Source organism: Chrysoperla carnea, chromosome 5 (assembly GCF_905475395.1).
Source record: "Chrysoperla carnea chromosome 5, inChrCarn1.1, whole genome shotgun sequence".
Taxonomy (NCBI): Eukaryota; Metazoa; Arthropoda; class Insecta; order Neuroptera; family Chrysopidae; genus Chrysoperla; species Chrysoperla carnea.
In genome coordinates this window covers 37,067,341-37,093,982 of record NC_058341.1, presented here as the reverse complement: position 1 = coordinate 37,093,982, position 26,642 = coordinate 37,067,341, and the positions used below count along the sequence as shown (strand labels likewise).

The 26,642-nt window shown below is 29.2% G+C and overlaps 2 protein-coding genes across 6 annotated transcripts in view; one reads left to right on the top strand and one right to left on the bottom strand.

Moving 5' to 3' along the window:
- Window positions 1-2,841: 2,841 nt before the first annotated feature.
- LOC123300590 (mucin-5AC-like) lies at window positions 2,842-11,432 on the bottom strand. 2 transcript variants are annotated; one of them, XM_044883182.1, is made up of 9 exons: window positions 11,289-11,432; window positions 9,147-9,710; window positions 8,167-8,736; window positions 6,541-7,246; window positions 5,462-5,619; window positions 5,055-5,225; window positions 3,793-4,164; window positions 3,498-3,722; window positions 2,842-3,033 (listed from the first exon to the last, which is right to left on the bottom strand). In XM_044883182.1, the coding sequence occupies exons 2-9, from the start codon at window positions 9,652-9,654 to the stop codon at window positions 2,924-2,926; spliced, it is 2,820 nt and encodes a 939-aa protein (XP_044739117.1). In that variant the 5' UTR covers window positions 9,655-9,710; window positions 11,289-11,432; the 3' UTR covers window positions 2,842-2,923. The 2 variants fall into 2 exon arrangements, with proteins under 2 accessions (XP_044739117.1, XP_044739118.1); XM_044883183.1 differs by having other exon boundaries at window positions 9,147-9,614.
- A 375-nt stretch (window positions 11,433-11,807) lies between these two features.
- LOC123300150 (protein Aster-B-like) overlaps window positions 11,808-26,642 on the top strand; it is a 35,337-nt gene continuing 20,502 nt past the window's right edge. The window contains exons 1-4 of one of the 4 annotated variants that reach the window (XM_044882648.1): window positions 11,808-11,913; window positions 23,144-23,332; window positions 23,421-23,499; window positions 25,703-25,991. In XM_044882648.1, coding sequence (XP_044738583.1) covers window positions 23,229-23,332; window positions 23,421-23,499; window positions 25,703-25,991 — 472 coding nt within the window. In that variant the 5' untranslated portion in view covers window positions 11,808-11,913; window positions 23,144-23,228. Of the gene's footprint in view, window positions 11,914-12,624; window positions 12,815-18,192; window positions 18,319-23,143; window positions 23,333-23,420; window positions 23,500-25,702; window positions 25,992-26,642 lie in introns of those variants that run through there. The other 3 variants (XM_044882646.1, XR_006535377.1, XM_044882647.1) reach the window with 3 other exon arrangements.

Sequence of the window (26,642 nt, the reverse complement as noted above, 5' to 3'; positions counted from 1 at the left end):
AACTATCCCTAAGAAGTTGTATCAATGTGTAACACAAGTGATGAGAATTTATCTCTGGAAAGTTAGTCTGGCACACCTTGTATAAATTTTGTTTTTAATTCGTTTTGTTTATTGCTTAATTCAACGCTTCATTAAATTCGAAAATGAGTGTTATTATCGTTAAATAATTGCTCATTGTTAATTTAATTAATTGACTAATCAAAAATGAGATACTTGACACGTTTATTAAAAGTTTAATGGTTTGGAAAAGTTTTTAAGGCCTTAATTTTAAAGATCACACTTTCTTATGCCACCATGAATGATAGCAAGCCTGTGTTCCCAAGATGCGTGACTCGGCCTGTGCCTGAAGCTCGTCGACTTTACAAACTGTTACAAATAATTATAATAACCTTTAAAAAAAGTTAGTAACAGATTACGAGAGTTATCAATTTATAAAACTTGCTCTCACAGAAAGACAGTTAAGAGCTAAAATGCTATATTTTCCGAGTTGTCGAATCCCGAAAGAACTAAGATTCAGTTTCATAACTAACTGAATCCCATTTACTTCGCTGAATAATTAAATGTTTTGGCATAAAATATGGAAAAATATTATATTCCGGTACTTCCAGCGATTACATCGCAAATTGAAATATGTTTAATCTATTTCATACATCCGCCTCCTTAAATATTAATATGTCTTCACGAAACACCTTATATTATGTTTATGATAAAACTGTCAAACCAAAATTGATGAAAATGGGAAACGAATCGAAATTTAAGAAGGTTAAATGAAGGGTCTTATGTATGTATTAAATTCGCAATTTTAAGAAAATTTTAATTTTTTACGATTTAATACGATTATGAAACAGAAATTTTTATTTGACTAAAAAAATTTAAGAAGCTGTCAAAAACAAGAATAATGGGTATGTTGTTTTTCTAAATTTTTACTTGTTTCATTTTAAGTGTAGGAAGTGTAAAATGAGACAACATACAAAGAGTATACAGAATGCGATTTCTAAAATCTTTTTCTTCGAAAAAAGTATTGGCCATCAAATCTTATTACCCGAAAAAGTAGTTCAGGGTACATGTCACTTATTTACACTACTTAAACCTCCTCTGGACTGAATGTAATAATGTTTCATACCTAAAAAAAATCACATTCACTTTTGAATAAATATGATAAAAAGAACTTATTTTCTTATACTCTTTTCATTTGTTATAGAGCAAATATCTCATTTTAAAAAATACTGAAAACTTTCATAAATCTACATTCTAAATCTCATTCATGTTTCAAACAATAAAAGATAATTTTTCTTGGGAACTTAATATGTATGTTAGATTTTCGTTTCGCTGACCGTATCCTTTTTATTTTTCAACTTCATCAGTATAAGACAAAAAATAATTACATGTAATTTACATATTAAAGACATAACGAGGATGTAACCTCAAAAGTATTATTTTTTGTTTACATATTTTACGTTTTTTGCCTTATATTGCTGTAGCTTGTCAGATGAAGTTGCAAAATAAAAGGCCAACGAAACGTTGCAAATTAAAATCTAATATCGAGATTTTTTAATCCAAGTTCCCTATAAAAATTATCTTTTATTTTCATAAATAATAATAGATAAATTATTGATGAATAATTTTAAAAACGATCTCTAAAAACACCTCTATTAATGTGACTTATCTTTATTAAGTTACATTCTGAAAAGTGCAATCATACTGTCTAAATACCTTAAATTCTCTTAGATAGATATTTAAAATTTTAAAATATCAATTATTATTCATAAATTATGCTACAATTTTAGTACTTAAATTAATTTTTAAAAGTGGTCTCTCGAATTTATATTTTTGTTTCTTTATTTTATTTTTTATAAAAAATTATGAATACAATCATTTAAAAAATCATTTTTGTTGTTTTGTTAAGAAATAATTTTCTTCGTGAAGTTAGTCAGTAAAATAAAAATATGCATTTAAAAAATAATTTTTGATTTTGTACCCTTTATTTTTTTTTCTAGTTTATATTAAGGGGATAAGATGATTTTTCCTCTATAAACAAACGATGTAGTATGTTATATAGACGTATTTTATTTATAATATTATTAATACATAATATATTCATTTTTGTCCTTTTTTTATACCAATTATTTTTGTAATTAATTTATTTTTTCTGAAATTTATTAGAGTTTTCAATTTAATTAGTATATTTTCTTCTTTTATGACATCTGTTGGCAAAAAAACTCAATTTACGCTCAGCACATACTTTCAAATGATGAAGCACTTTTTCCAATAAATTTTCAGAAAATACAATAATATACTTTTAAAACTTACATTTCTAGAAACTAACCCTTAAAATATAAGGATTTGAACTATTATTGTACATTTTTATTTACCGATTAACATGAGATGGCGTCCTATATTTATAGTTAAATAAACAAAACAATAAATTTATTTTTTAGTCACGTTCATAAATTTTCTTTTAAACATCAACATTACAACACCTGTGTAGTAAAATTTTTTGTCTGGATGTAAACAAAAATAATGAGATGATATATTAATTCAGTACTAAAAAATACACATTGCTTTGACTAAATTTTACTATTTTTTTAAACGAAACCTCTAAAAACACTTCATATATACTCGGATGATTGATGATGACGGTTTGTTTTTAACAGTTTTTCAAATTTTTTTTTATAAGTGTAAACATTATTTCGTTTAATATTTAATTCTTATATCTATTTAATTTTTTTTTTAATTTTTTTAAAATTTATATTCTGTGCACATTTTGTTTTCAATTATATACTTTTTTTAATTCATTTGTTTTCTAAACCTTAAGTTACACTTTTGTTTTTTTGTTTTTATATATATATAAAATAAATTGTTCATTTGTTTTTATTGTTAAATTTTAATGCGTTCATCATGCATCACGTTGTGTCTATATGAATTATTTTTTACCCCGTTTTGTTGCTGAAGTGCGACGACTGCTTTTTGTTGCTGATGCTGTTGATGATGATGCTACGGGTGTTGTTTGGGGTGTCTTGGCTGACCGCGTTCCTGTAAATATAAATAAAAGTATGAAGATGTCATTGGTCATAAATTATTTATCATCTAATAGGGTAAAAGATGTGTATGCTCTAGGACCTATACACGGATGAGCTAAGAGTAAGAGCAGAATATCTTATTAGAGCGAAGGTTTAAAAATATAGAATAAAAATGCTGATAGCAAGATGCTCCAAAATGTTCCCAAACCTCGAATCAACTACCGCAAGTTTACTTTGATTATTGGGATTTCACGGAGGACATACATCAGTCCAAGTTTTGCAATTCCACAGCTGGGCAATTGGGAAAGATAGTGGATCTTGTGACAGGATGTTGTTGGTTAAACTATTTCTCATAATTTGACATTTTCAGTCGATCCCACAATAAGGGTGTGTGGGGTAAACAGGTTAAGACTTAGATATCTTCAAGTCTTGTGAGTTTTTTTTCAAAAAGTTTATGAATATTTTTAAAATAACTACCTCTATTAGAAGGTGTCGCAGCGGGTGTAGATTTACTTGCTTTAGCTGTTTTTGCTGGAGTTTTAGTTAATTTTGCTTTAGGTGTTGGCGCCGCAGGTGTTGCAGTTGATTTTCTACCTGCAACTTTGGCTAATACTTTCGCTTTCTTCGCATCCACAACGGGACTTGTTTGTAGAGAATTGTCACTTTTTCTTGCTGCAGCTCTTTGCGAACGCGACGCTGTTGCTAAAATATATAAATATTATTAATAAATTGTCATCGTTAAAACAAATTCATTATATTTGATTATACTCACCAGAATCTTTTTTAGTAGAGCTTGGTGCTCCTTTTTTTGAAGTGGATGCAACAGCAGGCTTAGGAGTGGCTGCAACTTTTTTCGCAGGAGTTTTCTTAGGTGAAGCTTTTGCGGGCGTTTTTTTAGCTGGAGTTTTTGCACTTTTTTTCGCACTAGCAACAGGTGATTTTTTCGCTACTGTTTTTTTAGGAGTCGCACTAGCACGACTAGGTTTCTTCGCACTACGACGACTTGTTTTTGCAACTTTTGATGGTGTTGCTCCTTCTTCATTATTTTCTGTTTTAGCTTCACCAGATTTTCGTTTTTTCGCTTTTGAAGCATTTGATTTTCGTTTTTTTAATTGTGTTTCGTCTCGTAATAGTGACAAATCCACTGTAAGAACATTGGATGATTATTATAAAATGATTAATAACAAAAATTTATCTAAGCGATCTTAAATAAAATCAATAAATATTTAAAAAAATTCATCTGTTTACCAGAAATAAACTATCGTATTTATAGAACCCAATAAATAATTTGGCCCTAAGTCTCGACTTACAAGATTCCCACATGATTTATAATTTATCATAATTTTCCCTGATTTGTTAAAATTTATACAGAATAAACCCTTGTTGAAGTTTAACTTCATTAGAAAGTAGTTTAATCAATGACTGTACGTTAAATGATAGAATAAACGTTGTTTAAGAGTACTTATGCACATTATATTGATTTTTATTCAAATCGAAAACAAATTTTGTATATTTCAAACAATTTTAAATAAACTAAAAATATCGCAAAGATAATTAGCCATTGTTTTTAGATTGTTTAGAGTAATTAGGACCCAATTAGGACAACCAATTTTTAAGAAACTGGTTGAAATCGCTACTCATCTAGAATTTAGGATGATATCTCAGAAACTACATCTAATCACTAAATGTACGCGATTTTTGTTTTTTAAATCAAAATTACCTTATTTCTTAAATTTTATCGGAATCTAAATGAAATTTTAAGTTTTGTCTCCAGAACTTCACAACTAGTCGTCAAATGAACCGGATTTTTTTTTATAAGGTAAATTTTTTTAATTATTAGTTATTTGTTGTTGGATATTTTTTAAGATTTTTTTGATACTTCTTAGATTTTTGTATTTAATCCCTAATATGAATTTATGTTACAATAGCTTCTGGAGTACAGATGCATTATTATTTGTTTCATGAACAACTAAATTGAAAATTGGGACAAATGTCAATGGCGTTACATAAATAAATATTCAAAACATTACTTACATCCATCAGGGTGTTCTTCAGTTAATGAAGAATCGGGATCTTCCACTCCTTGTTCGTGGTTAAGTGCACGCTTAAGAATACTTTCAGTGCGTTCCAATTCATCTTTTGGTAATCGAAATGTTGTTTTGTCGACTTTATTTAAACTTAAATTCGTTAAAATACAATCAAATTCTGAAAAAGAAATATTTATCACGATCAAAATATTTGTAAACAAGGAAATCTAAAATTAGCTAGATTAAGGGTCTACACACACGGGTGCATTGGAAACTAGTTTGTACCTAGTTCCAAAACAAATTGTTATCATCAGCTCGTGGAAATTAATTTTTACCAACTACTTTTAGATTTTGACCACAAAATCTGAACCGTGTGTGTAAGGCATTACTAAACATAAAAATTAAAATATTTACCAGTGAAGTCATAAAAATCCGGAGTATATATGTCCGTTGATTTATCATGATTTGACAACCAACGAATTTTAATTTTGGAAGAAGTTTTATATACATTTTGGACAGCTTGGCATACATAAAAACCACCCTCACTATTTCGTACAGCCAAAAATTCGTTCCTAAAATAGATAAATGAATAAAACAAAGAGCCGGTAGTAAAATTTACAATAATTGTTTTGTAAAAAAAATAAAATACATTAATTCAAAGAAATGAATCAAAGCCATGTAGTGACTCTCTTCCTCGAATAAATATTTCGCGGGATGTTATCTTAAAGAACTGTTAATGCTATTTTAAAAAATGACACAGACCTCTATAATTTATTATTGTAATACAAAAATAATAAGATGGTGGAATTGTAGTAAAAATTATTTTCTACAAGTTTTCTTATTGCAAAAAAGTTTTCTTATTGCATTTTGCTTATATTTACCAAAAGTTCCAAATGTTGTGTTTTGACCTTCCTAAAAACCTCTCTTTGTATATGTTAACAAAATGGGAGCGTAAATCATAAAGCCATTCTTTGCCAACTGTAATTTCGTGTAGAGTGTGTATAGCCTGTCTAATCAATAAAATACTAATGCAAGAAATCCAACGTATGATTAAAATTTGGAAGGTCTGGAAGGACTCTTGATATATTACAAAAAATGTAGATATAGACATCTTTCAAACAACAAAATATTTTGAAAATCGTATAAGAGATTCACGAATTGTACATCTTTAAAGTATAATGTAAGCTGCCATCTTTGATGACATCATAGCTTGAAAATGTACCAGATTGTGGATGTCTATCCAAACCCAAAATACGCATAAACTCTATAAAAAAATAAATGCTATTTGTTAAAAAATATAGGCAATAAATACTATTTTACCTTTCTAACATTCATAATTTTAGACGTATTTGAATGTACAAAAATACTTTCTCACTAAAGCAGTTACCAAACCAAAAAAAAAAAAAAAAAAAAAACTCCCCATACTTAAATTTTTGCACAAAACTACAATCCAGATCTAAGGCTAAGAAAATCGCGAAAAGATAAATACGTACTTGTAAAATGCGATGAGTTTATCATCAGAAGTTGGTGATCCCTTATTTTTCGTAGATAATTTTGTAATCAATGCAATTTCTGGCAAAGGGCTTTGATATGGTTGTGTTCGAACCCGGACACGTTTACCCTTTTGATTTTCATCATGTTTATTTGAAGCCGGTGATTTATGGCTACGTGGCGTTGACGGTACATTATCAACTTTGGCAATTTTCGCTGGTGAAGATGCTTCACTAACACTAGTTTTTGGAGATTTACTAGTCGAATCACGTTTTCGTTTACTCGCACTACGTGGTGTACTTGTAGCGGTCGTTGTGGGTGCTGTAGTTGATGGTGTTGATGGTGTCGATGGTGTAGTTGGTGCTGGTGGTGCGGGTGTTACTGCCGCTGGTGGTGTGGTCGTTTTGGCACTAGCCGGAGATGTTTTTGTGGGTGTTGTTTTTTGTTGTTCAACTTTTGGTGGTGAATTTTTTGTAACATTATTTTGTACTTGTTTTGTTGGGGTTGTTGTTGAATTAGTAGTGTTTGTTTGTTGTTGAACGGCACTTATTGTTACAGATTCAGAAGATTTTTGTACTTGTTGTGTAACTTGTGTGGTCGATGTGGTTGTTGATTGTTGAGTAATACTTGTTGCAGATGGATTTGTTGATTTTATGGATTCGGTTGTTGATGATATTGAAGTTACTTCTTTTTTCGTTATTTCTGCAGCTGCAAATATTTAAAAAATATTGTTTATGAATTACAGTCTTTATAACAGTTTAAGTATGATAAAATCTCAGACCAGAGCAACATTGTCTACAAATTTGCCCCATGAATTGTTTCAAACTTTTCACAAAAATTAGCATAATAATTTGAGTTCAATAATATTTAGTTAGATAAATAGGAAATAAAATACAAAAAAAGTCAATATTTTTCAAGATATTAAGAAAAACCATATTGTCCCAGTGTTTTTGTAATAAATAAAAAGCATTATTTATTACTCTCCTTCAGATCTGAATCTGCCATTATTTTTGGGCTACATCTTCGACAAATGCCAAAAAAAATTTAATAAAGCTTCATTTCTCAATTTTCTATAAAATAATTAAGCTTTTGATATATATATTTTTTTAATTTCCCCACAGAGCTAATTTTAAATTTCTTTTATTATTGACATGTGCATATTACGAAAAATATGTACATGAATTAATTTAGATATAATTTGCTGCAAGCTTGTTTAAATATTTATCACCATTTTCGAGAAAATTGGAAAATAAACTTGTTTCCAGGTTTCTCAAAGTGTATAATGTGTTCGAGTTTTTAAGGATTGAAATAATAAAATTAAAGGTAATGTTATCTATCCTCAAAAAATTATATTTCAATGGAATCTAGACATGCTTCGTCAAAATCGCTCAAGAATTGAAGCCTTAGGCGTGTAGTGCGTAAATTATACATGCAAAGCAACGAAAGTAATAGCTTTCGATTTTTAAAATTGAAACGTTTAAAAAAAATTCTAAAATTGAAAGAATTATTTTAAAAATTAACCAGAGTATAACCTGTTTAATTGCGAAAACCTGAAGTTAACGCATTAGTTGATAATAATGAATAATTAGCAAAACTCGTGTAACGGGAATAAATAAGATTCAACTTACTTTTAATTTCAGCTTCTTTCTTATTATCATTAATAGTTTCTTCAACTACGATTTCTTTACTAATTTTAATTTCAGTCGTAACTGTAGTCGCAACTTGATTTGCTTGAGCCGCTGGCTGTGTCGAAACTTCCTTGTTACTTTCATCTTTATTAGTTTGTGGCGTAGGTTTTGGATTTACCGGTTCAATTGTTCCATTCGCTTGTACTGCTGGTTTAGCAGTTGTAGTTGAAACAGCAGGTACCGTAGTGTTTGTCGAACTTGGGCTTGTATTCGAATTGTCTGCTTTCTCTGGTGATGTATTTACTTTTTGTGGTGAAGATGTTACTGTTGATGTAGTAGATGTTTGAGATGAAGGAGTGCTGCTGCCTGTACTGGACGAATTTACTGAAGTTGTTGTACTACTGCTTGTGGAAGTTTGAGAAAGACTTGTTGTTGAATTTTGTGATGAACTTAAACTTTGTGAGCTATTTGCAGATGTTGTTGCTGGTAATGGAACAGATTGGGGCGGTACACTCGCTATGTTAATTGTACGATCTTGTACCATATTTACAGGTGAAGGCATAGATCCACCTAAAAGATTAAAAACATTTAAAACTACTCGATATACAGAGTAATTTTGACCAACAAAATTTCAAAAATCGAATTCATTTGATGATTGGGATAATAATTTTTAAGATATCATCTATGTTTTTATTCTCGAATCGCTTTCAGACAGTTTCTAATAAAGTAATAATAATTATCCAACAATCTAATAGACTGGATATTCGTTTTTAGTATACTTTTGGGAGTAATTACTCCACAGTTTATTTGCATTTTTACGATTTTAATCCCTCCATGTTTTTTATGATATATCTTATTATTAAAAACAAAATTTTTGTCTCGGATATTCAATTTTCTAGAAAATAAGAACCCAAAAGCCACGAAAATCTAATTCGTTTTGCTATAAGAGAAATATTTTCTAAAATTGTCTGAAATCTTACCTAATGTGGGATTTGAACAATTCACTTGCTTATTAAATTGAATTGAAGCCTGCTGCATTTCCTGGGCCGCTTGTGGATGCGCCTGATGTGCAGTAACCGCTTGTTGTAAATTTTGCACATTTTGGTGTGACGGCACATTTTGTTGATGTGCGACACTTGGCGCATTCTGTTGATGCGCCGATGTTGTATTTGAAGCTACTGTCGTACTGTGACTTGACGATAACTGTTGTGAAGCAAACGCTTGGGGCTGTGAAGTTGACATATTATGTGGAAAGCTCTTGTTTCCACTAATAGGCGTTGCATTGCCACCTAGCTGCATACCACTTATAGAAGATGAAACTGTCCGATTTGTTGTTACTGATGTATTAGAGCTGATAGGTAAAGCTGTCGATTGGGTAAGATTCTTATTTAGCCCAATTGGTGTATTAGTAATGTTACCACTTCCAGGAGTCGTTGGATTTTGATTTCCTGTTGATGGTAAAACAGGCTGTTTTAGAGCTGAACTCATTTCAATTCAAGTCTTCTCAAATACAAATGTTTATTTGAAAATTATTTATACACAATCTAAAAAAAGAAAACTTTCATTTAAATTTTTTCTAAATAAATATTTTTTAGGTCTACGATCAGCCGTGATATTCGAATTGTTACAGAATAATTAGTTTGCGAGGTTGTTGAAAGATTTTAACTAACAACATATTTCTGTGATAGTTTTTCAATTGCACGGAGGCCTTAAAATGCAAAAATTATTTATATTCAACAGGCATTTATTTTGAGAAACGTAAATCTCGTGTCGACCAAATGATTTTTGCATTTCTCATTAATTTATTTTCTTTGAATATTGCCCACAATGAATTACCCAGCCTTGAAGTTGTCAGCTATGCAAAATTTTTCTACCTGAAAACAGCCCTTCAAATTTTGAGCCGTTTTGAGTTGACTATCGCTCAAATGTTACGCCCTAATCCTGAGATCTAGGACCAGGGCAAATTTTGACTCTTTATTAAGAATGGTTATTGGAGAGACTTTTGTTAAGGCTACGCCCTAAAACTTTTCCTCTTCCAAAATTCTCATAACCGGAAACTTCTATTTTAGATTCATGCAGAATGTTTTGAGAAATGGTAAATATTTAAGGGCGGGAGCAACTTTAAGTTTATATAGGCTTGAATGCGAAAATGCTCACAATATGAACTATTTACATTAAAAGTAGATTTATTCTTCGTAATCTTAAAAAGCTCAAAGCAATATTTTCAGCTTCAAGATCTGATAATTTTTGTAACAACAAACCTTATAAACCAATGTTTCTTAATCTTAATTTGTTAATGGTTGACGACTTTAAACCCTCTTATGTAAACCTATTCAAAGCTTCTAAATTTCCGTCATTAAAAATTCAACGTGTCACACAATTTAATAAATTCTGTTTTATTACTACCCTTAAATATTAACCATTTCTCCTGGCACACCTTGTATATTTACGGCGGTATTTTCATTAAACAAATTACAGTTCTGTTAAAGCAAAACAAACTCTATCTATTAACATAACGAGTTTTGAAAAATATCTAGTAAAGTAAATTTTTGCAATGACCGGCATACAAAAAATTAAGCTAAAAGTACTTATTTTTCTTTACTTAATCGCTATATATAGAAGCTGGGCAAGTATTTATTATTTATATCAAGTTAAAATATATCTTGTATTTTTACGTTCTATAGACCGGCATATGGAAATAGACAATTTAAAAAAAATTTTAATTAAATTATAATAAAGAAGCAATAAAATTTACTTTTCGAACAATTCCAAAACAAAAATTGACCTTGCCTTAATACATAAACTCGACAGACATAAGTTTATCAAGTTGGTAGTAAGTTAAGTGGTGCTTGGACTAATGGCAAAAAATATCTAACAATAATATAAGACATTGTCATGAAAACCATATAATTCCCTCCATAAATCGAAACAAATGAAACAAAACCAAATGAGAATCGGTTAAAAAAATATATAACGTGCGAAATAAATTGATCTGCTAATAATAAACAAATAACAATTTGTTTACGCTACCCCTTACGGGGATTTCATTTCTAATGCTTGGATTGGAAAGTAGTCGTTTTGAAAAAAAATATACACACAATATTTTTGATTGGAAAACAAACCTATATTTTGATATACACTTTATTGTTTTTATATAATTATTAAAAGTGGATCATAATAATTTATTAATATGTAAATACAACATATTTAGCACTAAATTTAAACATTTTATATTCAACGCACTGAAAATACACCATTTCCACATATAAATGCCGAACAACTATAACTGATGGCGTCACTTAGATGACCAATCACTCGGTATCATATGCGTGCGCATATTATCTTGTACATTATTCGAACATTTTCATAATTTTTAACAATTAATATTTGATTACCTTTTCCTTTGAGAAAAATCTAAGTTTTATTATTATTTTATTTATATAAATAACAATCTTAATTATTTTATTTACAATAAACTACTTAAATATTTTACAAATGTATTAAATAAAGACAAAATATATGATGGAACAGACACATATAACTGAAGACATAGACCTCTAAAATGTGCTCCTAATAAACTATTTTTAGTTAAAACCTTGACAGGTTCAAAATTCTCATTTTAAGGAAATGAATATATTCATAAGAACCAAAGGTAATGATGTACATTCAAATTATACAGAGTTTTACAAAAAGTACGTAAGAGGATGTTCTGTACAAGATCTTGCATATACGAATAAGTAAAAAAAGGTTAGTTACTTTTTTCAATTTTGCCTTTATTTAGTCGTAATCCATCGTTTTGTTTTTTAAGAAAAACGTAATGTTTCATAAACTCTTCAAATTAATCGTATCAAACTCAACAAATATCTCTAAATAAACGTAATGTACTTGGTAGATCTCTATAAAACCAAACATTTTTGTTGAAAATTCCGACAAACCTCAAAATGACGCCATTGAAAAATTTATTTTGTTAGCGACAGTACCGTGCACAGACACTTTTTTATTGGTACTGCAACATGTGTTACAGTGTTACTGCTTGCTTCTTATTACTGTTTTTATGCCCTGTAGTTAGTAACGCTTTTAATGCCAGGACTGACATTCAACATTTTCTATATAGAGTATTTCAACAGTTAACTCAGTCAATTGTTTGTTTTCACTTGTTTTCTTATCAGTTGTTTGTTTTGGGAAGTGTTAAGTCAAAGCCGTCTTATGTTTAAAGCCTACTAATAAATAAACAAATACCATGCAAAAACAAAAAATTATCTGTAACTAAGAAAATAAAACTAATTGACCATATGTATAACTTTATTTCTTCTTTTTAAGTCTTCTTTCCATTCCCAGAAGTTCACATATTACTTAACACCTGTATATATCTTTTATTATACTTTTTGTTTGGTACTCACTGCTTTATACAGTATTCAATACACGACTTACACATTAACAGCCTGTATTTGAGCTGCTGAAAGTGAATTGTCATTTTTTTTTACAGATTAAAAATAATTACTTAAAAATATAACTAATATAAAAGTTTTAATTAAAAAAAGGTGATTGTACATATTGTGCTATGGTTAAATATATTGGACGTAAATCTAGTCAATTTTCCTATGAGTTCTGTCGAGGAAACTTTCATAGGCCAAGCTTCTACATTCATGTAAGCAAAACCCACATCATTTTAGGGTACTCTGTTTGGTTTAATTTTCTTAACCAAATGAAAATTTAACAGCATGTTATTTTTCTGTTTTCTTTGATTTTGGTGGATTTTTATTTAATATTTGGTAATAGCAATTATTTTTAACTTGTATTTTATTAACTTCTATAAAAAATTAATTTTTGACTATGAATAAGTGGTTTATGCCGGTTTATATGAATTTAGCTTTTAATAATCGTAAATATGCACTAATTAATGTAGGTATAATTATATGAATTTTGTTCAATTGAAAATTATACTCATTTTTTTATCACATAATAAAAAACATAGGTTTAAAAAAAGATTATATTTTTGGTAAGGAAGTAGTTTATATTAAAAATTAGCACATGCAGTTAACTCTAATTTGTGAATTTAGTGCCTCTCAAATAGTTTTAAATAATTATCTAAAAATTAAATCGTACAGTGTGTTGTCTTACAAAATTATTGTGGAATAATATTTTTTTAATGAATATTATTATCATCAAATGTTTCTTAAGAGGTCGTAAACACATTTTGTTTAGGCAAGTACATTGCTTTTGTTTTCTCTTTTTTTGGCGATTTTGTAACCAATTGTCAAAAGTTACTTGATTAGAAAGTACCCAAAAGGTTTATGTTTTTTTGTACAGGTCGATCTTTATGACATAGGTACTTTCAAACAACGTATCTCAGTGTTTTGGAGTCACGACTTAATCAACGTTTTTGAAGCCACAATGTGTGACCCAATTATTTAGTTTAGAACTTAATTATTTTTTAAATAAATGTAGAGCAAATTTATTTAAACTATTAAAGATATACAGGCACTGCTATCTTATTCATAAGAGTGGTAAAAAATATTATTGAAAATTCGAAATGAAATACGCCACTGTACAAACATGAGCGGCCAAAAAATTTCGAAATAAATTGTTTATAAGATTTTTTTAAATTTGAACCTGGCACAAACAATGCGATAGGCTAAAATCGTTTTACATTATGGTTCTCGAGGTTCAATTAGCTTAAATTAAAAATCCAATGGATTGACAAAGTCATTGCTTAAAAATTACCCCTTAACAAGTGAAAGCAAACAATTGATTGAGTTAATTGTTGAAATACTCTGTATAGAAAGTATTGAATGTCAGTGCTTGTATTATTTTTTATAAATTAGAAAAGTTTAAAAATTCAACACAAAATTTTCGTAGTATGTTTTTTTCCGTTTTTCAAGAATCTTTCAAAAGACCACTAGTTGAAGTTACCTTGAAATTTTTACGAAAAAATGTTTCAAACAAAAGTTGTTTATTTTTTAATAAGGAACATTTTTTACATTTAAACTTTTGTTCTATCTCTAACAGTTTACAAGACCCAATTGACTTATGTTGCTCGTTTATTCAAATTCAATTTAACGTCTTGAGCATGCTATAAAAATTTAAGCTTGATATCTCTTCCTGTTTTTGAATTATCGTGATGACGATCAGACGGGTAGACAAACGAAAATTAATTAATTAGGTGATGATGAACATCTTTACCAAAATGTTCGTATCATCAATATATCTAAGCGTTACAAACTTGGAAGTATAATAAATGATTTTCATTAAAATTGAAGAATATACAAATTATAATTTTTTCATTTTTCCCAAGGTTCCTCTTGAGAAAATCGTAATAATTTGATACTAAATGTGTCTATCCAATTTGCATAAAACTTTCATTAAAATCCATTAAACTAACAATATCAGCTTTTGTAGCTAGCTGTATTAAAAGGTAGAAAATAAAAAATAGTTTTTTAAAAAACACGCTGTTGTAATTAGCTAAACCAAAAAGTAGAAAACAAGTTCTATATAAGTTAAAAAAAAAGGATGATTAAGAAAAAAATCATTTTATCGTAAAAAAGCGTGGAATGATGTCTTTCTTTTTTAACTAATAGAAATTATTTTTTACTTTTTAGTTCAGCTGGTTACATAGCATGTTTTTTAAAAACTATTATTTATATTATCTTTATGTACAGACTATTAACTCATACTGATACTGTTTTTAATGTTTATGATTCAATTTTAAACCTATTTTTTATGCACCCTCATTACAAAAACACAAGTTTTTAACAATAAGACCTTTAACAAAAATGCTATATCTAAAGAACAGCAAGTGGTATTTGTGGAATACTCATATTAATACCTCCATATATGAAATTTAACATAATACCTATTACCTCCGTGTGCCATTCTCATTTGGTGAAATTTCATGAAGAAGATTTGAAGATTTCACCTTCTGTATTACGTATACAGTATTACCAACTTTCAATTCTCAAACCCACTAAACAAATGAGAGAAAACCACTAGATAGCAGTGTTACCGGAATATTTTTCGTTTTATATCACAAAAATTTCAATAAGTAGCATAAATGATATTAAAATATTAAATTATTTGTCCACAAAAAGAAGAGTAAATCCATTAGTTTTAGTCGTAAAGCCACTGAGTTGGCAACGATGTAACGTATAACGCATACGTTCGTACGTATACTTTCCCAATAAACAAATATATTTTTTGCGGAAGACAAAAAGTTGTTTTTCTAAAATAAATTTAAATCCGTCTGAGATAGAAGAAAAAAGCAAATCAAAGAATATCGGATTTTAAAATACTAACAATTTTTTTCGCTTGATTCGCCTCAATTTTTAATTGAGGATTCAAAAAAACTCCTATTTTTCCTTGCTGTCTGTTGAAGGAAAAAGAAACGTTATATCATGGCGAAATATAGGTTTCAAAAAGGCACGTCGAATAAATTGGCATGTTAAAAATTTATTGGAGACCTTTATAGGAATTTTAAAAAAAAATTGCTTTTCCTCGATTTTCGCCCCCTTTCAAGAGATTTTTCTGGTGGTTCATATTTATTAATGTAGCTATTAAAAATATAAACCGATTGAAATGCATTTATTTAGAAAAAGTATACGCCGTTTTCATGAAAATTAGGAAAAACCTAAAATTGACAGACACCTAGCTTCATATACGATGGGATCCCTTTCAACAGACATAAAACGTGAGTTTGTTTTTATTTTTTCGCCGAAACGATACACTTGTTATAATCACATGGAAGTAAAACAAAAAAATTAGGCTTCCATAATAAAAATGATTTTTGGCACTCAAACTGCCAGGTAAAAAAACACAATTTGTTCGCTACATATTTAGTAGCACCAACAATTAGTAGTGTATTGGTACGGAGCCCTTGGTGCCCCAACCCGACGCACATCTAACCTTTTCTGGTTAAAAAAGGTTTTTGTAGGACAGAGACTTTTGTAAAAAAGTTCTTTGGCCTCCTACAAGAGGCCAAGTGATAGAAATTCAGAAGTGAATTAACACTTGAATTGAAATCAAAATTCTATATTTTATATTCCTCTCGGTAACTAACTTTAATTAGACAATTTGTTGTTATTGATAATTAAATCGATTTAGATGGTAGTTTCCTCATAATTAAGTTTATAAAAGACGAGATCTGCATATTTAATAAACAGAACGTATTACATTTATTGCCAAATATTTTGATTAGAAAATCGGACTCATTGCAATAACCTACATTGGGAAGTTAAAAATGGATTAAAGGTGGTTTTAATAGTGTTTGTTGATTCTGTAATGTCTTGCCTGCTATATACCGACTTGACACTTGACCTAAAATCTCATGTTTACTGCCAAAACGGGATCTCGATGCGACTTATAAATGAATCACATAAGTGTTGGGAGTCTACATATTTGCGGCCAAACATAACCTTCGTTCAATTGAGATCCGATCAACTCCTTAATTACTTCTAGCTGTTCAGGTACCTACAGAGGCGGGTTAAATTTTGTGACCGTAGCAAAATAGATCGTTACTAACATACCTGCTGTATTTTGAACTTCTGCAGTGTTCAAATTTATCAAATTGTTTAAAAACGAAAATTTAAAGTAAAAATTTTGTACAATTCTTGCCTCTTTTGTGAGCTTTCTCTTCCATATCCTCTTTGTGTTCTTTTCATGATCTTGGACTGTTAAGAGTTCCAAGACGTGCTGTTCATTTTTATTAAAATTTCCCTTTTCTGCAGAAATTATATGAATTAGACTGTCATACATTTCAATAACTGTACAAATGTTTGTTTAAAAATTTCCACGCTCGCGCCCTCTTTGTAACCTCGCACCTGTAGGCACGTGCCTACTTTGCCTACGGTTTTTTTAAATTTATAATCTCCAATTTTAATACAAACAAAAAAAAATTATGTTTTTATAATGACCGGAAATGCATCAAATATTCCGCCACATATAAAATGTGGCGGGACATTGCGAAATTAAGTAATAACAGCTAAATATATATGAATTTTTTTTATTTCTGTGAAAGGAATCTCTCATTAATTTTTTTCTAATTATTAATCGTACTCCTGTATTAGGATAAAGTATTAAAGATGTGTTATTAGTTTTTTTTTCTATTAAAATAAAACGTTTTAAAATCAAAACTTCTTTAGAGGCCTTATGTCTAAATCATATTGTCTAGGGGATAGATATGATTTAAAAAGATGACATTTTTCAGAAAATACTACTTAAAAGTTGGTAAATCTAATCTTTTTTCTGTGAAACTCGCTGTGGTGCCCTTTTGTCGGTTTTTGGTCACTCCGTGCCAAAATTACAGCCTACACCTCATATTTTGATTAAACAATTCAGAATTGTTCTTCGGTAAGGGTTTAATTAATAAAAGGAAAATAGAAACGTCGAAAAAAATCAAGAAACACATTATTATGATGCATGGTTTGTACCTAAGCATTTTTATGGAATGTTATTAAAATTATTTATTTTAAACTGAAAAACTCAAAATTTATGTGGACAGAGTCTCAAAGGGCCCAAGGGCATGGGCACGGCTCTAACTCGAAGCTACCTAAATATCACAAACGTTAATATTCGCTTTTATCTATTTTCTCGGAAAGTTAAAAACCTAGGGGGTGAACATTTAGATGGTACTTTGGAATGGCACCGTTTTTCTCGGAACGATAAGATTATTATAGAAGAAGTCTTGTTTGGCTCCTCCAATTTCATCCCCTCCCCCCTCAATTTTATTGGGTAGAGTTGATTTTAACATGTGCAATAGACCAACAACTACAGAAAAATTTGTTAACTTTTTTTTATAGTTTCGGATAATCAAGAAAATTTACTATTATATTTGTACAGCATACGTTGTGCGTTGAACAGTAATTGCGCATCAAAGTCCTTTGAAACGCAAAACCTAAAAAGGTTAAAATTTTTTTTGTCTCTTGGCTTGATTTTCTTGATGACTGGGTGGTGACACCCAGTACTTACCTATTAATAAATATACCAAAAGCAGATTTTTATTATCATTGAAGCTATAATGTACAGCTGAAAAAAAAATGATACCTAGACTACATTTATATTTTTTATCAATTTTCATACATATTCATAGTAATATTTGATTACGTGTGCGGTGTTTTTTGCTTAAAATTTTAATATTAAACTCTCGAAAAATCTCTAAATGTAAGTAAAATTTTTTTTAAAAATAATTATAAAAATTTAACTTAAATTTGAATTTTCAAAATACTGATTCTTAATCTTTCTTGCACATGCGTTTTCAAAAGACGTTTGTTTGCCTATGTGAACACATTTAAATTGTTTTTATACCATGTATATATGAAATATACATAGTATTATAAGTTTAGTCCCAAGTTTGTAACGCCTAAAAATATTGATGCTACAAAAAAAAAATTGGTATAGGTGTTCATAAAATCACCTAATTAATCCATTTCCGGTTGTCCGTCCGTCCGTCCGGCTGTCCGGCCGTCCGTCCGTCCGTCTGTGGTCACGATTACTCAAAAACGAAAAGAGATATCAAGCTGAAATTTTTACAGCGTGCTTAGGACGTAAAAAGTGAGGTCAAGTTCGTAAATGAGCAACATGGGTCAATTGGGTCATGGGTCCGTAGTACCCATCTTGTAAACCGTTAGAGATAGAATAAAAGTTTAAATGTAAAAAATGTTCCTTACAAAAAAATAAATAACTTTTGTTTGAAACATTTTTTTGTAAACATCACTGTTTACCCACGAGGGCGTTAATTAGGTACAAATTTTATAGTATGTAATTAATATAGGAATATCAAAGTGAATATCTTTTGTTATTTACATGACGTCAAAAAAAACAAACGACTGCGCATCAACACTTGCGCATTATATGAGAATATCAGTTAAATATGTCAGATATGTATGTATGTGAAATGTGACAGAGTTATCAACACTGCCTATACATGGTATTTCAACAATTAACTCAGTCAATTGTTTGTTTTCACTTGTTATAATGTAAATTGTTTGTTTGATTGTTTTGCGGAAATTAACCTTGAGTAGATATACAAATGGCTGGCTTGATAAAAACAAAATTAACTATTTAATAATTTAAGATCCTTTGCTGTCGTTGATCAGAAATATATGTTTTAGTTTTTTTTTTATTGTTAAATTTCCACGTGTAGTCGACAATATGCCTTTCTTTTTGAAAATTTACAGAGAAAAAAATAGATCCTCATTAGCTCAGCTACTTAAGTTTACAGCAGACGTTGAATAGATATTTAATAATGATGTATTAAATGTTGAAATCTATTGATCCGTTTGGAAGAAACGAGATAATAAAGTAATTTACAAACAAATATACCACTCCTTAACAGTCGGGTAAAAACCATAATTTACAATAATAGTGCCCAAAAGAGGCAAAAATTGCATGACATTTTTAAACTATAAGGCTCAACGGAAAACAGGAATTTTTCTCAACATCGAAACCATATTTGTCATGAAAATATAATGATTTAACTCCTAAAATGTTCCTATAGAGCTTTCGTAGCCATGACGCGAATAAATAACTAATAAAAAGAACCGTTTAGACGGTCTGCTTCAAGGACCGAATCTCTTCGGGTAGTGGGGTTATCAATCTAACGAGAAATAATAACAGATCAGGAATATCGAATGGCTGGAGTTCATCTGTAGGGATGACTGTGGAAAATCACTTTACGTTTCAGTGTTCCTCAGACGACTCTCCAATATCGAGTTAGAAAATCTACTGTGTAGGCAGGATTTTATTATAGGATCTACTGTGTAGGCAAGGGAGTGCACTCCCCAGCAGCTACTCCATCTGGTATGGGGTAAAAACCAATTTCCGTGAAACTTTCCGTGTTACAACACCCGAAACGAGAAACTAAGGCTTTTCATAAGCTGTAGTGCCACGAGGTAAATTTAAACTACTGAATTTCCGGTTGGGCTAAGTAATCCGAACAATTTTCCTTGCGGACTTTTAGCCTATTTAGTATTACTAGTGTTGACAAACAGGAGAAAAAAATTACTGTTTTGTCTTTACCTATTTATGGAATATTGATTTTGAATAGAGCAGACGCTAAATAGAGTTGAGTGTGCAAAAGTCGAGGACCGCATTTTGTCAATTGATTATTGTTCAGAAAAGTTTATAGATTAATATTCCGGATATCCCTCTCCCTCCAAAGAAACAGTCAAATATCAATTTTTTTAACCAAATATAGCTTCACGAAGTTTTTTGAGTAATTTTACGTCAAAAATATTTTTTTTAACAATTGAAAATTGGGGCTTTAGAATCCAAATAGTATAATTAGCTTCCTTGGAGTATATACTTATAAATATCGAAATTCGGAATGTTAATTGGTTTATTGATATTGAATTAACGTAAAACATTAGATAATTTTTATAAATATTTTTAGATATACAAATCATTAATCCCTAATATCTGAAAATATCTAGACATTATCTTAAGTATTTACATTTAATGTTGAGTAGCAGGATTATAAGAATTGTTGATACGGACAAGATTCTATCTGAATACAACTCTGTTTCCTCTGAAGAATATATCTGTCAATTTGATGTTTTTATCAACAAAAGTGAATTATGAAAATACGATATGCAAATTGTGATGCTAATAAGCTATTAAGGTTGCCTATAATTACAAACAATTCAAATAACTCACGTTAATATTTTGTCGCCTATGTTGGTTACAAGGATCGTTTTTAAAATACTTCACATTTACACACATTTCACTTTTATACCATGTATATATGAAATATATCAAGGTATACTAAGTTTAGTCCCAAGTTTGTAACGCTTAAAAATATTGATACTACGAACAAAATTTTGGAATCACTGTTCATAAAATCACTTAAGTAGTATGTGTTTGTTTATTACTATGTTCACTGAAGTGAGAAGAAAGATACTCTTATTGCTTTGTGTGCGAGAGTGGCTATCTTTCTTTACTTTACTCAATTAACTCAATCAATTGTTCTTAAAATTGTCTTGGGGAATAACGAAAATTGTAAAAAAAATTTATTTTATGAAAATCATTTAATTAGTTAGTTTTAGCCCCAAAAATTACGAAAAATCTTCATTTCATTGAAAATTAAATAGGATCCCTATGAAGCTTATATCTTGAGAACCAGAATTCTAAATTCGACACGGAATCCTAGCGAATTTTAAGTTTCGCTAATCTTTATGTGACAATTTTGTTAACACAAATTAATTTAATGAAAGCAATGGAAGTGGTCATATAACCTTAAGAATCGAAATACAGATTTAACACATGGAAATTAAAAATATTATCTGTTATAGACTGACCTTTCCTAAAAAGATGGGTGGGCTAATCATATTCTGTAGGTATCATTATATCATTTTTATGAGTATCCTCTGATTGATATCCGCTAACAATATCTAAGAAATTGAATTATTATGAATTAAAAGGAGTACACATTATTTCTGTTTAAAACTATTTAAAACGATACAAAATTAGAACTATTTCGTATTAAACTTTTCCAGAAAAATGGATTTTGGTGTAGCGTAAACAATTTTTTAATGAAGATTAGATCCAGAAAAAGTATTACTGATTTTTCAACGAGTGTTCATCTCGTTTTTAATACATATTAAAATTTAATAGTGCTTTCGTCATCTCAAGATGAAATTCATTATTTATAACTATTTTTGTCTGATGTATTTAAATTTTTAAACAGATTCGTCTCGGCTTGTACTATACTTGTACTCTCTTTTCTATAATTTACGTTATTAATTTGTTAATTTTCGAACACACTGTATTCTGATCAAAAATTTATAAGTAGTAATCTGCTTTTTTCGACAGGCAAGAGAATATTCGAAAAATTTTCTCTGAAAAATTTCATGAGTTGGTTTATTTTCAGAACATCCAAATAAAAGTTTCTTGGCAAGCTAAATTTTTATAACGAAAACTTTTTTTTTCTTGCTAACTTCATGTAGATGTGGACACTTTGTATACGAAGTAATCAAAAATAATTAAAATTCAAATATTTTTTTTAGAAACGTTCATCTAGAATGTGTAGAAATTAAAGGACCCGCCCAAACCTTAAGCTTTTAGGTTCCAATCAAAATCGATAAGTTTGTGATAATTTAAATCTTTTTATACGACACATGTAACAGCTTCCTCAACTCCAAACAAAAAAGTACCAAATTCACAATTACTGGTCAGGTCAAAAAGTCAGAGAATTATATTGACTAATTTTCTAAGTTCTTAAGAATGTATTTTCCGATATCCGGTATTAGGCTTCCTATGATGAACTTTAAATTTCGGAGTAAATTGAAATACATAACGAAGTGTTTAATTTTTAACTTCTATTCCTTAATTCCCTAGAAATACATATACTCTATAGATCCAAGATTACATACAGAAGTTTCCATGAAACTAAGATAACGTTTAGCCCTATTTTTATCCCGTTTTCGAAAATTAACCGATATTTAAAATAACAATAGTAATTTACATTCTTTTTATTGTGTATAGGCAATTTTATTTCAAATATGATATACAAATTATATACTGAAAAAAATTATATCTTAATAACCAAATCGGTGCGGTACATTTTTAGACCGTGAGTCTATTTATTGTCATTAACCAGCACAATAAGCTTTAAAATGAGGTTTAAATCTTGAAATTTGACAAGGAAATTTAAGGAAGATTTCGCAGAAAAACAGGCTAGAGAAATAATATATAAAATTACAAATGTGTCGATTTTGATTTCAATCTAAAACCCACCTTTTTTTATGAGGTCTCTGGAAAACGAACAAAAATACTTATATCACTTGGGTCCAACCGAATTCTCCTGAAATCATTCAATATGTGTACAATTTAATAATTAAGACATAAATAATCTCAGATTATGATTATGTTAATACTGTTACTCATTAAACAAATAGACGATTAGATTAGATAACCGGGCATATATTTTTAATATTTTGTTTTGTTTGTAACAAAAAAATAATTTCTTACTAATAACTTACAATTTTAGGCGTAAGTCTTTAGAAAATGTGGTAAGTGGATCGCATGATGCAATTGGATCTAGTATTAGCCAGGCTTTGGCCTTTACTAACGCAATGACTTTACCTGCTAACAACCAAGATAATATACCGACAACAGAGACGCAACAAATTCAACAGAATGTATTATCAACACCTCAAAATGAATTACAAACACAAAGGTTTTTTTAATTATTTTGTTAAAGCTGTTTTGAGTGTTTCTTTAAATTAAAAGTGTCAAAAATTTGATTAAATTTATTGTTATTGTAGGTCACACAGTCCAACTAATAAAAGCGTACAATCAAAATTAAGTTCACCGTCAACCAACTCTATGCCAGAACAAGACAGCGTAAGCAAGTTTTATTTTCTTATTCAAATCAGTTTCGTAAAATGTTGGTAAATCAAAGTAAAAAAAAATTTAGAAATAAAGAGTGATCAGATAAGAGCTATACATTTTTTAATTTGAATAATAACAAAACGGTGTAAGATATCAATGAGATTTTTAACTTCTCAGCATAGAAAGTTATAGTGGGTCCGATTTTCGAAACCGAAATTTTCTATATATTGATACGTTTCATGGTTAGGACGAGGACGTTAGGTACGTTCGTGGTCATTTTTTTCGCCAGCGATATCGCACGAACTAAAAGTGATATCGACTTCGTTGAGATTTCGATCGAAGCGTATTAACAGAAATATGATCCGAAAAGAATTTCATAACATTCGGTCGTGTCAGTCTAGTTTTTTTTTTTTTTTTTAATTATTTATTATGCTGAGATTGGGTCATGGATTTTTTAATTAAAATGATTTCATCTAAATAATCGCCTCTTAAACAAAATACAAACACACATAAATAGGTTAAATTTTGTGGATGCTAACATGATTACGAACACGTGAGTTTATCATAAATTGGTAGATATTTTTCGTGGTTTTTTGTGACTTCAAATGCGGCAGTTTCTTGTTAAATGGCTTCTTGATTAAGTAAAATTGCCGCTTTGTTTCAAAAATTAGCCCCCACCTAGTAAAAATCTATCAATGAAGATCTTTGTTTTTAGTTTTTTATTTCTTAGAACCTGTAAAATCTTGTTGATTGTTCGGGGTCATTCTCTGGTTCAAATCTTCTTCTCAGTGTTCAAATTGCTTAGAAACGAAAATTTAATTACATTTTGATAATGTATACCGTTTTATTTTTATTTCAAACTAAAAATGTATAAATCCATTTTGATTACCTTATAGAAATAGCGAAAACCCGTAAATTATTGGTAGACTGTGTTAATGATGTCCATATTTGTAAGTTAATTCTTACGAATAAGCAAATAAACAACTGTTTCGATCTTCGGATGGGAGATAGTCTAGTTTTGATGTAGTTAGTAGGCTACAATCGAAATTCTTCATCGTACTTGATGTAAAATCATAAATAAACGGAAATTAATAATAAACGGAAATCGATTTTAAATTACTTAGACACTGTGCCCATACTGCCAAAATTTGATAATTTATTGAAAAGAGTTAGTTCTCGTTGTTTAGTGATAAGCAAAAACAGACTTTTGACTATAAAGATAAGCTATGAAGAAAACTAAGAGTAAAAAAAACTTCCGCAGTAAAATAGTTATTATGCTGTCATGGCAATGTTCTCATTTTCATGTGCTAACGATTTTAATCCAATTTCTGTATTAATTTCATTCCATCATAATGGGTAAAATTCTGCTAAAATAATTCCGAAAAATGTAACTAACAATACTAATTGAAAGGTGTCATAATAATTGTTATTAATTAAATTAAAATAATGATATTTCATTAACTTGAATTTGTCTGTAAATATTGAAAAAGTAAACTTTAAACAGATAGTGGCAAAAAAAATTATACAATTTTTTACAGTCTGCCAAACATAGAGGAAAATGAAAAATGAGAAGAAAAATGTATAAAATAACGTACATAACGCATAGTTAAACATTATCATTTGTTTGTAAAGAAAACAGAATAATGCATTATGCATTTTATTTTATACTTTTATCTGTTGTTTGTGAATGTATATACGCCCTTTATCATAGACAGACTGTGAAAAATTGTTTTTTTTTCTTGTCATTATCTGATAGACTGTAACTAATTAAAATGTAAGACTCTAATTTATGAACTGTGCGGCGTCTAAATTAAAAATACATATGTTCCCACAAAAAAATTTTAATCCGAATGTACAACCTCTCTTCTCTTATGATTAATTCATACCAAAGTGAAGTGCGACACGCGATTACTGGCTTCACAATGAACTACGCGAAAATCTAATTCATGGTTGAAATTATGATTCAACCATAATTTTATAGATTTCAGTGAAAAAATCTGTCTAGTATCGCGTTTCACTTGTTGTGCATTGTTGCGCGTTTCACTGGTATGATTTCAACATTGATATTTACAATAATAATAAAAGGAATTAAATATTTTAAACGGAATACGGTAATAGAAATTTAAAGACAAGAAATAACCGCGATTGCGCATTGCCTTTTTTCTCTCCTGTTGATATTAAAAATTTTTATCTTAAAATATCTATAATGTTTTAGACTGCCAATGTAAAAGCAAATAACGAATCACCAAAATCTCTATTAGTAAATCGATCAACGTCGCAAAAATCACCAAAAAGTGGTAGCAGTGGTGGTAGTGCATCACCAAATGAGAAAAAAGAAACCACAAATGGAGAAAAATCGGAAAAAAATGATAGCAAAGGTGACAAAGAAAAGAAAAAAAAGAAATCTTCATGGTTGAATGTTTTATATCCGACTTATAAATCAAGATCAGAAGATTTTAAACGGCTTTTTAAGGATGTTCCTGATGATGAACGGTTGGTTGTTGGTAAGTTAAATACATTGTTTTAATTACCACTAATTAGATTTTGGAAGAAACGAGATGTCATTGCCACTAAACACTAAACAGAATTTGGAATTGTAAACCCAACGGTATTTAATTATCACTAATTATTAGATTAAGTTGGAGATCTAGTTAAAGTCATAATGGACCTGTCCAAAAAAACAATTTTAATAAGTTTATATGATAAACTAACAAAAATCATACTTTTCTGTACTTTATAGACCCTTTAATTTCAATTACAAGTCTTTGTTTCGTACAGACAGTAATAAGTTGGAAAAAGATACAAGATAATTTATTATTCATTTTATCACATTAGTTTTTTAACAAACTGTCCGAAACAAAAGGTAATCACTTTTTGATATGAAAAGCTCTATTAAAAGGGAAGAAAGAAATGGATTTGGTTATAATTTTAATACAAATTTAAATGTGATATCACATGACGTATTGCAGCTAACCTGCTAACAATAAAAGTTGGTATTTTGAATAAAACCATTTTTTAATGAATAATTTAAGAAATACTACATCGTTTTATATGAAATAAACCTTAGTGAAAAATATTAAATAATATAGTGTGTCCCCAGATAGAGGTAACTATACTTGTAAATTTTCTTATTTTGCATTTTAAGAAAAAAAAGT

Excerpts from the sequence above, each read along its gene's own strand:
- LOC123300590 (XM_044883182.1), bottom strand. The coding sequence starts at position 9,654 with ATGAGTTCAGCTCTAAAACAGCCTGTTTTACCATCAACAGGAAATCAA. Across the intron at positions 5,620-6,540 it reads AAACTCATCGCATTTTACAA|GAACGAATTTTTGGCTGTAC; the intron begins GTACGTATTTAT and ends TATCTATTTTAG. Across the intron at positions 3,034-3,497 it reads TGCGACACCTTCTAATAGAG|GAACGCGGTCAGCCAAGACA; the intron begins GTAGTTATTTTA and ends TTATATTTACAG.